General features: G+C 36.8%; 1 protein-coding gene across 2 annotated transcripts in view; it reads left to right on the forward strand.

Moving 5' to 3' along the window:
* Positions 1-500: 500 nt before the first annotated feature.
* LOC109037984 (angiogenic factor with G patch and FHA domains 1) overlaps positions 501-12,152 on the forward strand; it is a 60,402-nt gene continuing 48,750 nt past the window's right edge. The window contains exons 1-7 of one of the 2 annotated variants that reach the window (XM_019052883.2): positions 501-996; positions 2,726-2,962; positions 3,914-4,105; positions 5,689-5,770; positions 8,271-8,431; positions 9,533-9,776; positions 10,918-11,122. In XM_019052883.2, coding sequence (XP_018908428.2) covers positions 820-996; positions 2,726-2,962; positions 3,914-4,105; positions 5,689-5,770; positions 8,271-8,431; positions 9,533-9,776; positions 10,918-11,122 — 1,298 coding nt within the window. In that variant the 5' untranslated portion in view covers positions 501-819. Of the gene's footprint in view, positions 997-2,725; positions 2,963-3,913; positions 4,106-5,688; positions 5,771-7,332; positions 7,577-8,270; positions 8,432-9,532; positions 9,777-10,917; positions 11,123-12,152 lie in introns of both variants that reach the window. The other variant, XM_019052882.2, reaches the window with a different exon arrangement.

Here is a 12,152-nt window from a genome sequence, read left to right on the forward strand (position 1 = left end):
TGAATTTTTTTAAAATCCCATTTTTAACTCCGGATCTTTTGGCTCAATTAACGTAGGTATTGTCGAGTCGCCCTTTTTGAGCTTGCTAAGCCCTTTTTGGAGATAGGTCCGGGAAAAAGGACCTTAATTTCTCGTTCCGCATATTGTGAGAGTGTCTCCTACCAATTTTTTTGAAGATTGATGTATTTATTTCTTTGTTAATTACTTCCGTTAATCAGCAGGATCTGCCTCCCTATCATACAAATAAATAGTGTGGCTTTTTCGGGGGTTCCCCGGTCCTTTTTGAATGTAGGTATAAAATGTTAAATGTTTAAAAATAAAAAATTTAAAAAAAAACAGAATACGCGCTTGCTAAAGTAATTCAGAAAATAATGTAGAAAGTACTCTTCCTCCCTCCCTCCCCCTTCCCAATCCCCAACTTCCTCCCCGATCATTACTCATTAGTGGTCGGACGGAACACTCGTGACGATTAGTGCCTTGAACGGGAGGCGATAAGGCAACACCGCATGAGGCACTCCGCTTTATTGTTTGAGGTTATGTTTTCAAATTAACCACATCCGAAAATTTTGAAAATTTCACATGATTTCCCAAAGTGGATCACCTGTTTTCTTGCGACAATCTTTTCTATGTGTGCAGGATTATAATTTGTTTGTGGCTGTGCTGTGCGTCTGTGACATGTTACACTTTTCTTTTGTGTCTTGACCCCACGAAAAACTTACTTTGTTCCATTTTATTCATCGTCTCTCTCCCATCGATGAATTCTCAGGGCGACTTTTCTTGTTATTAATCAGCTTTTAATCTCTAATCTGAGTCCTCAGAATGGGCAAAGAAAATGAAACAGAAAGTCAGTCTGAATCCTTTGAAATTATTGACCATTCGTTTCAGAAGGAGTTGCAAGATTTGCCAGAAGTTACGGCGTACATAGAGAGACTTCAGAACATCATCCTTCGTCAAAGGAAGATACTTCTTCGATTTTACAACGAAAAAAAATCAAAGGTTTGTCCATCAAAATTTTCAGGCATTGCAGAATAAGTGTAATCTGAAGCAATGGCCGATCTACCTGAGTAAGAATCAGCCTTGCCTGCCAATTGCTGAACTTTGTACGATAGCTCATCGAATAACCCTAATTGAAATATAACGTTGCATGAGTGGACTATCTCCCCTGAAAACATTCTACTTCCTTTCAGTACGACCATACACTAAGTAGAGGACCTCAGTCTGTTGGGGTAGAATTTGAAGTTGAGCAATTTTTGTTCAGTTGGGTTGAGAAAAAGAATTTTGAAATTTTCATGAATAACTCAAATATCTGGGAGAATTAGTTGAAAGCAGTTTTGTGCAATTACAGGGTATGAAGTTGCATTACACTCCGCAATTTCAACTCAAAACAAGCAGAATATAAATCACAATATATAATTCCGTAAGCCCTAAGTATAGAGAAGAAAAAGGAGGTGTTTGCATCTCGGGCATCTTAGATTTTTTTGATGATGTAGGTCGGTACGGACAAGTTTTACTATAGATTTTCTTGGGAATGGTGTAGTTTATGGTATAAAGTCATTCTATATTAAGACTTTGAAATTATGTCATGAGTTGATTTTAGCAAAAGACTTTGACGCTCTGGTCCGTTTTCAAATTTTGTATTCCAAATTTTGCTGGCTAGGTTGTACTAATCTACATCACAGGGTTAACAATCCTCAAGATGTAAACACCTCCTTTTTTTCTCTATGCGCAAGCCTGATCCTTCAGGTCAGAATTTAGCGGGGACCGCCGGGTCGACCTGGGCATGGGCGATTCTGGTTTGACCGTCCCGGTCACTGGACGGCTGGAAAAACAGAGGGATCGCACAGTTGGCTCCATGCCCCTTGCGCCCTTTGAAAGATCGGTTAGCCCGTTCGTCCCGTCGGGAGATGTGCGGTTTCTTGTTATTTCCGGGTGCTTTTTTTCTGTCAGCTGATAGTTTGGCTGCCCGAGGCAGTTGTCGTCAGTTTGCCATTAGTTTCCCTATGCACACAAGTGTTTTTACAGAAGACCTAGAGTTTATATGTATTTTGACGGTTCCTTCCCTGTACATTTATGAGACTATCAATGAAGGTATACGTTCTGAAATTGTAACGATTGACAGAATGACCCCTGATCATGGATATGGCACCAGACTTTGCTTCATGAACAATAATATTGTAACAACTAGGGAGAGTAAATTAATGAAAAATCAAGCGATAACATTTTTCAACACCTTGATCAACGAAATAAAAGTAATGTGCAGGGAAAGTTCCGTCAAAATATTCCTTAACCAATTGAAAATAAAACTAAAAAATAAAGCTTATTATAATCTATAAGAATTTTTTGAGGAACCTGTACAATTTCATTTTGCTTAAATTGTTGTAATTGTTGTATAAATTGTAAATTTGACTTGTGTCAGAGCTGTTTACTATAAGGCTGTATGCATCAATAAATTCTGTCCATCTATATATCTGTGTGTAGTTCCAAATTGCAAAATGCAGTCCAAATAAAGGGTAAAAAGTATCTTAATTGCAACGATTTAGCAACTCGGACGATGATTATACGATGCAGCGATTCTGAAACTTGATTTGCGTAAAATTATTAACTTTTCCTAATTTATGGATTTGCCTTTTACCATATTGCTTAAGGTTATATTTATTTAAACACCTGAAATTTTCATAAATTAAACTTTTAATTACTTCGTATTCTTGGTGTGGTGTTGTTTCAGACTGATGCCTCGACTCAAACAGACGTTCCTCTGGGGCAGGAATCTTCCGTTTCCCCATCTAAGTCAGATGTAAAGTTGATCTCTGATAACTGGTCTGTAAATAGCAAAGATCTTGGAGTCAGCATTCAAGAGCAGGTCACAGCTGCTGCAGAAAATGCCATGAAACAGACGGGTTTTGTATATGAGGAGACTTCTGGCATGTATTATGACTATAATACGGGATACTATTACAATGCTGTAAGTTTTACTTTATCATAATTTGTAATTCTCTGAAGGAAAAAGGAACTTCAATGCATGCAGATGATTGTTCAAGGAAGTGGTTCCTCTTAATCCTTTGAGTACGTCCTAAGTATGGCGGAATATATTTTCAGCAGAAAAATCATTCTTGAGAACTTTGTCCGAGTACACTAATATTTGCAACTTCATTGAATTTGCCGCTATTGGGCTAGGTGGGAAATTAAAATGAAGTTATGAATGGGAATATACTCAAGAGCAGCTCCCAGGAAATGTTTTATCTCATATGAGTAGTTTTGGCCAAGGGAACGCTGAATTTGTATTCCTAGCTCAGCAGTACTCGGAAGGGTTAAGTTGGGCAGGAAAATTAGTTTTAGAAGGAAATCACACATGAGTTTCTTTGAGCAAAAATACGCAAACAGAATGTTTCATTGTGCCAATAGAAGTTTTACAGTCGTATTTTTTAGAATGAGAAACAACTTAATCAGCCAAAAAACACATTAAAGTAATAATTGAATGTGGGGAAAGCTTCTGCAAAAGTCAAAAGACCTAGGTGAAACAAAATATAAAGTGAAAAAGGAACTGAGACGTTTTAAGATAGTTACCAACTCATTTTCAACCGGAAATACGAAAAAAAAATGAGTTGGTATTAGATTTGTCCTTAGTTTGCCAGCTTTGTTGAACCAGTGTAGGTTAGATTTTTTGTTCAGTTTAGAAAGAAATTTACACCCGAAAGTCATCCACCGATTGTTTTAATGCTGAAAAATCAAGTTGTGTACAAAAATCTCGAACATTTTTAGCAACTACTTATCAAAATAAACCTTGAATGTATGTAAAATCCAAATTCAAGATGTTTAACCAAAGAAAAAAAAGTTGAACAATTGATCAGAATGATTTTTCTGATGTAATTTCTAAGAATTGAAACATATATTTTTGGGGTTTTTTTCCTTACAGGAGTTAGGTTTGTATTATGATGGCAACACAGGAACGTATTACTATTATGATGAAGCCAGAAGAACATATCATTTTCATTCAAAAGTCGAACCCTCTGTACTTCCAAAAGTGCTGGATGAATCAGCTAGTCAGCAGAAACCACAATCAGAAACAAAAATGGAGACTGAAAACTTTAGTGAAGAATCAGTAAAGGTATGCCTTGTTTTGAAATTATTCCTGGTTAATGGACCACTGGACAAGGTACGGAATTAAGCATTGTGATACATGTTTCTTACCCAGAATTTCACGTAGAACATGATTCGCACAACGAAAATTACTGAAACCAATTCCTAATGGAGATATTAACATTTTTATTTCACATTGGTAGCGAGGAATTTGAACTGCCCGCTCACAAGAAACTCAACGCTCTACGTGAGTCAAGTCGCGCACTACAACGGTTTCAGCAAGCCTCTCAATCGAGCAATCTTCATTTCCCACCATGTGTTTTTCAAACTATAAGTACTTTGCCACAGCTGAGCCAAAGCGTCAAGATTGAGGTTGCCAGATTTTTTTATCGCAGAGATGTTCATGATAACGTTTAGCGCGCAATGTGAATCACGTAGAGCATTGAGTTTTCATGAGCAGGTGGTTTCAATTCACGCACCAAGAATCATAAAATATCTTCAGAAGGAGTTGATTTCGGTAATTTTCGTTGTGCGCATCGTGTTTTATGTGAAATTTTGGTGAAGAATTATGTATCAAAATGCTGAAATTCGTACCTTGTCTAGTGGTCCATTATGGCAATAAAAATGCGGAATTTTGTCCGTCCCTGTGTTTATTCTCATGGCAAGGAGATTAAATCATCCCATAGAGTGTGTGGTGAAGATCTTGAGTTTTCTCCTCCAATTTTTGCAGAAACATCAAAAACAGTTCGAAAAATAATCTCTTCCAATGTTTTTCTACAATTTTGATCAACTGATCAGTTAAAGTAACTAATTTTGATTGGGGCAGTATGTATTACTCACGACAGACAAGCAGTCTTGGCAGTAAGATATATGTTCTTCAATTATGACTGCCATCAGTAAGGCTTAAAATTTTGAACAACAGGATTTTACGTTTTAGACATTTTTTGGAGTGAAATATACTTACAAACCATGCCTCATTGGAGAATTGGTGTTAAGTTAAATCAGTATGGATATTTTAATGGGAAACAAAGGACCCTGACAAACATTTGAATCCTGTCATTTTGTTTCGTCAGGGTGGACAATTTTTTGGTTTTTAAGAGTTATTTTGTACTTAGGCAGATTTGTTTTCCTTTTTTGAATATTTACAATTTTGTAACGGGATGGTAAAATAGTGCTTAGCTCCATGCTGTTCTGTGGGAAATTAAAGGTAGAAAAAACCAATAATTAGAATGATTGTTACAAAATGAACTGTAATAAGTTTCATCGTAAGACTGAGCAGTAAGAGTTCAGGCCGATTTATTGGAATAGGCACTTAGCTGGAGTCCTGCTAGGAGATCTTTCTCGGTTCACTTCTTTTTTGAGCTATACAGCAGAACACACTCTGTCAGTAATCCCAGCTTAGTACTCCGCAAAATCCTAGACAGTACTGAATTGCCATAATGGATATGATGCAAGGCATGGCTTACAAGTGCGACCCTTGTGCCATTTGGCATCGCTAATGAAAGATTCTTAGGATAAGAAAAGGAAAACAACTAAAAAATTGATCATTCAGAATCATGCACATACTTCAAAATTATTTTCATAAATTTAAATCCAGCTACTTGTTTTCAGTCAGGAAAACCAGTGGATGATTCTTTCCTGACGGACTTTAGCAAATTATCAATCAAAACCAACCTACGAAAATATGCTGAGGGTAATAATTGATCTGACCTCATCCATCTGCTTGTGAATGTGTAGAGTTGGTGGCATAGTGCTTTCAATGATTTTGGTCGATTCTGCATTAACGGTCAAAATTACCAACACTTCTTTACATCCTCTCAGTTTGGAGTCGTTCCTTCTTTATATTGTTGCAATTAAGTAACGGTTCATCCTTAATTTCAGGAGTTAATGATTCTCATCCACTTTTTCTGTTTTTGATCGATCCTAATTATGCAAGCTGGAACTTGTGCAAGGCTTTTTAAATGTTGCCAAACGTATATTTTTTCATCAATTTTTGAAGTATGCATAAAAACTTATTTAACTCATGGTAATTGCCCATGAAAATCACTAAGATTCCAAAGCTTTGCATCTCCCTAAAATATCACATCGTATTACTTGAAAATATTCTTCTCTTTTTTTAAAATTTCAAAAGCTTTGGAAACATCTTCAGGAAAGTTCATTTGTCTTGTGGTTTTCAAAGAAAGAAAGTGCTTGAATCATTAGCTTCTGAGCCCTTATTCCCATGTTGCCTGAAAGTTTGTATCGTTCCTCGACACTTTCTCATTGATCATAATGTTACAGTCAATCTATTTTCAGAAATAAGGAAACCTTAAAGGATTATAAAAGGTTCCCTTTTATTCTTTGAATCTCATTTAGAGGGATTTCTTTAGATTTATAAAGTGTTTGTTCCTTTTTGGATTCTTTCCCCATGCCATGGGTTGGAATTTTGTGGCTTTCAATTAAACTCATTTTAATATAAGTCCATAGCTGTTGTCACGTAAGCAATCTGATTGTACATTCATTAACATTGGCGAGTATAATCGACTGTTGGCAGTGGCCCACTGCCGCCTGAATGTAATTGTTACTGCGGCACCAGCGGCTTATCGGCACTGGAAATTTAAAAAAAGAGACTTTCATGTAATAAAATAGTTTTGAAGTGGTATTTGTAATTGATAGGGTTGCACATGACATTGAGAGAGAAATGTTGATTGCGGAGAAAGAATTACTGATGAAAACTATCCAAGTCTTTACCATATGGCTGCACCAGTTTAGTGTTTGAAACTTGCTTGGCGATTGACTCCTTTTATAGTGCAAAGCCCTTCTCACTTGGAAACTACTTTGCAAAACAAGTCAATTTGCTTGGAAACTATAGGGAAAATTCTTACAAGACCTGAGAGAGTAACTAGTATTGGATTAGACCAGAAAGTTGTAAGAAGCATTTTTTACCAACATTGCCAACTAAATAATTTGCCAGAGGAATGGCTCATAAAAGGCGCAGTTTTTATTAACAGACTAAATTCATTGATAGAAATAGATATAAAAAAGCTTGTAGCCTTATCTACCCTGAGCCAAATCAGAATTATATTCATCTCTATTTCAGCAAATTTATATTCATTAGCTTTTTTTCATATAATTATACATGCAACTTTCAAAGCCCTCATTTTTCTATGCAGACCTTGAAATATACCACAAAAGCCCTCTCCATAGCATGGGTCTCTGAATAATCGAGTATCGTCCGTCATGGATTTTCAAGAGTAAATGTTTATTTTTTGGCAGACCAAAAGAAAACAATGTGAGAACGAAGAGGGGGATGATCCACCCAAGAAATCAAAGCAAGGGGAAGTTCTAGAAGAAGGTGAATGTTCAGATAGTGACAACGAAGAAATCAAAGAAACTGATGAAATTGTGAAAGATGACGCGGAGACCAAAGTCGAAGATCCAGCCACGCTTTTGATTCAGTCGAATGGGGATGCGACATCTAAGCCGAAGTCAAGCATTGATAATGATGAATTTGACACCGGTAATTTATTTTTTAATTTTTTCCCCATCAATTTTTCTGAAATAGATTGATTGTAACTGTTTCATTTTTAACTGCAGTGGTATCACTTTTTACGATTGAAATTTATTCCTTAACCCACTAAAACTGCAGCAGCCTGTAAATTCTCAGCATACCTCTCACGAACACTCTTCCTTCTTGCACTTAAGGATCGGCTTGAAAATAAATGTGGTTTACTATCTCGTCTTTCGTTCTTCCTCATTCCTCATTTTTATTTCTCTTTGCTTTGCATTGTTTATTTTATTGAGTAATGCCTACATAGAATTTTCTCTATGTCTTGCACACTTAATGTATGTTCCTATGCACTTTTAGCATGTTTATCAAGTTTCTGTAGTTAATTTGCTCTTCTGACAGTCACGTTTCATGTCAGTAAAAAATGTATTCAAAGTAGATTCTTCAGTAGAACCTCAATCCGAGTTTTAATATTTTGAGGAACCAGAAGAATATTTGATGAAGGAACTTGTGTATAAAAAGATGTCTAGTATTCAATTTACCGAGAACTTGTACGTTCAATGTTCAAAGTGAAGTTATTGTAATAACATAGGTTTGAAAAGTGTTTCCCAGTAAAAGAGTGACGTTAGTAATGTACCATCTTTTAAAATCTCATTTGTGCAGTAACTTTACTGATAATACTCTCGTCTTTTTCCTCTTCTTTCAGAAATTAGCAAACAGTATCCGCCATGTATGCGGGTGATAGTTCAAGAAAGTAATGTCAAAGGTGTCAAACCTGGATCGTTATTCATGATTACTTGGCCTGGAGGAACGCTGGGTAGAGAAGGGGATCATTCCATTCTCATTCCAGATCACAATGTTAGCAAGGTATGAAAACTTTAAAGTTCAGTTCTATTGAAGACAATTTCTATATCTATAAATCACATTGAAGTTGTTCTGATTACGTCAACTTGAATGACTAGAGTCTGTATAAAGTAGTTGGAGATAGCGGCTTGTAAGTGGCTGAAATAATTGTTGGCACAAAGTAACGTAAGACAATCAGCATCAATGACTTTTATTGACGTTGACACCTAGAAAATTCACAAACTGATTGCAGTGGACGCACAGGTCGCAAGACAGTATGTTGGAGTTTTTTAGCCAACGTACGTTAAAAATTCAGCATAAAGCTGAAAATCTCAATACATAAAAGTTTACTTGTGCCAGCGACCGCTTGCCTAAGTCTTGAGCTGGTTTTCACAACCTCTCCAAGCTTGATAGCTAAAAATTCAAGAGGCTGCGCTGCACTGAGGATATTCCCAACAAGACCAAAACGCGTCTGCAGTTGCCTTCCTGAATGGTCATTACTAGTGTTGTACCAAACAGGGTATCTCTTTGAGGGGAAATTGTGTTTGTGTGTGAGCTTTTTCCCTCTGTATTGCGATTTTCAGCTTTATGCTGAATTTTTATCGCACGTTGGCTAAAAAGCTCCGACATACTGACCTAGAAAATTGGTTGGAACACTATCTTACTTGGATTACAGCCTTTGATGAATAATCCATTTAGCCTGGATTCTCCATGCTTTTTTATCTATAATAATAGGAGAAACGTAGAAGAAATTGTCCAGCATTTTATTTTTTCAGAAATTTTCTCATCATTATTATTCTTCTTCTCCTACAAACAACGAGGGCGTAGCCCTGTTTGTCAGGCCATCTAGTATCGAACACATTAAAACATTTAAATATTATAAAATTTAAAAATCGTTAAAAATAGAGGATTTCTCAAATCAATAAAAAACAGCAGTGAAATATTTAGCAAGAAATTATCCAGAATCTTTTGTCTATTTGAAAATATTTCCTGCGCTGAATGAGATTATATGACTCAGTTGAAGAAATCATTCCGGACTTTAATCTGAACTCCATTGATCTTCCCTCCAACTAAATTTTTCATTCCTTGCGTAACCCTATTCATTCATTTTGTTTTGTCTTTCAGTATCATGCCAAGTTTTCATTCTCGGGTGAAAACGAGAATGGGAATTATGTTTTAGTCGATCTTGGAAGTAAAAACGGAACATACTTGAACGGACAAAGACTATCAGTAGCGCTAAGTGAAAGTGATCCATTCCCTGTAGAGCATGGCAGTGAAATTCAGATAGGTTCTACAAAATTACTCTGTCATGTTCATAATGGCCAAGAAACTTGTCCAAATTGTGAGCCAGGAGTTATGATAACAGAAGGTGAGAACTATTCAATAAAGTTTTTTGTTTGTCAGATTTTTCTCATGATCACTCCGATAGATTTAAGCAAAATCAGCCGAATGACATCAAACAGTGCCTAATTTTCTCTCTTGTCTTCTTTCCTCTTTGTACAGGAAATCAAACAACATTCTAACTTGTCATTTTGTGAATACATTCTTTCCAATCTTAGAGAAATTCACCTTAGGTTTCAAGGCGTTATGTTGTTTTGATTTCAGTTGAAAAAATAGAAAAACATAAGAGTAAATCCCGCAATGTGAAATGCAGTTAGATTAATTTTTGTTAATCTATCCATCCTCTACTTTTTAAGTGTGTTCTGCAAAAGTATTTAAGTGCACCTAGTGCTGCCTAGCAGAATGGATTGTGAAATTATAAATGCAGAAAACTAAAACTTTGTTCGCTCTTTGTAGAAAGAAAATTACTGCTTTTAATAATTTTCAGTCATTTAAAGTAAAATATTTTTCTCGTAGCTGAATATTGTTTCTCTATGGAAAGAATAACACTGATCAGGAGGTAAAGATCCTATTATGGAATGGACGTATTTATGCTAAATGAAACTATGTGGAAGTGGAAAGTTGGGGTGTGCTCGTTAGTGCTCGGGCCATAAGAATGAATGGAAATTTTAAAGCGCCAGTTACATCAGCAGCAACGAAGCTGTCTCCGTTATCGTTCTTGCTCGTCTTTAACTCATGAACCCTGTCCTCAAGCTCTTGTCACATGTGCACAGCTCACGAGTTAGCGCTCAGCTCCTTTTGATTTAATGTCAAATCCCGCTTTTCCATTTTCTCAAAAGGAACTATATCCACTTTTACATTGTTTCTTATCAAGCTTCCACGAGCACACCCCATCTTTCCACTTCCACATAGTTCCTTTTAGCATAAATACGTCCAAATGAATTGTCTATGCTGTTTTTATCGCTAAGTGAGAGTAGCAGAGGGGTGATGAATCTTTAAATCACCATCAATTTTCTGTCACTTAGAATTTCACTTTAGAGTGTCTTACCATTCATTCCTTTCATGGTTAAAAATGCACTATCATCGCTAACCTGCATTCGCCAATTTGTTGCTTTCTGACACAGGCAGTTTCACACATTTTGATGGAGTGATTGTTTTTTTTTTTCCAGATAAGAAAAAAGAAGTGATCCATGTGAACAAAGGAGAAAATTATAAGTCAGAATTAAAAAGACTGAAAAGCAAGTACGGAGTTGAGTCTTTAAGTAGCGCATTATCAGCTCCTGCTCCAGGATATGAGGATAAAGCTGACATTAGGCGCAAGACAGTCGGCTCATCCTCTGATAACTTCAAAACTGAAACAGCTTCCGTTCAAGAGTAAGTTTTTCTTTTTTGTGCCACCCTACCGTCAGATTTCAATTACAAAACTCATTCCACTGAAATTAAATTCATAACCAGACAAACTTTGCGGAGAGTTGGCTATTCCTGTCCACTTTTTGGCCCTTGAAAAACTCGCTCAGGGAAAACTGATGTATGATTTTGATGTATGTAGTCGTGAGTTAATTTTCTATTGCAATTAAAATCAGAGCTCTATCTCACATCGTTCAACATTTATTGTAATAGAAAGGTTAGTTTTTGAGGCAGGTGGAAAAAACGCCCCAAAAAAGTAACGACTTTCCAAATGCAAAAGCAGCTGGTATGGTATGAGCATGTGCAGAGGATGGCTGATACCAGGTTGCCGAAGAAGGTGTTGGAGTGGGTCCCTCCAGGTAGGCGATGGAGAGGGCGTCCAGCCAAACGGTGGGTAGAGGGCATCCGTCTAGAGATGGAGAGATGCCAACCTCCAGAGGATCTCTACCATGACAGGTTCCTGTGGCGGGTAGGCGTCGCAAAGCGTCCTAGTGCGCCGTTATAGCGACTTGTACAAACATACTTTTCTAATGGCTTTAAGGAAAAAGTCTCCCTAAGCTTATAAGCTGTCCAAAAGGCTAAAATTTGGCACAAGTAGCCTGAGGCTCACTTTCTTTTCAGTTTCAAGATCATAATGCTGGAATCACAAGCCGGCAGCTGAATATGTGAGTCAACAGTCACTGCTCAACAGCTGAAATTTTGAAAATTCGAGTCTTGTTCTTCCAGATTTGTATCAAATTCATTCTAATAGTTCAGACAAACTGATAACTGCTCCTCATCGGTGCCCTGAATTTTTTGTATGAGGCGCAAAATTCAGGCATTGGACCGATGGCCTCCACATTCAAGCTACATTCAGCTCCCATATTCAGCATGTGATTCCAGCTTAAGATCATTCTTACAATTTTGCACCCCTACATACTAGAATAGTTTCTTTTCCATTCCTTTATAATTTGTTTCAAGGAAACTTTTGTTCCATTCAGTGAATACAAAGTGTCGT

Source organism: Bemisia tabaci, chromosome 8 (assembly GCF_918797505.1).
Source record: "Bemisia tabaci chromosome 8, PGI_BMITA_v3".
NCBI lineage: Eukaryota > Metazoa > Arthropoda > Insecta > Hemiptera > Aleyrodidae > Bemisia > Bemisia tabaci.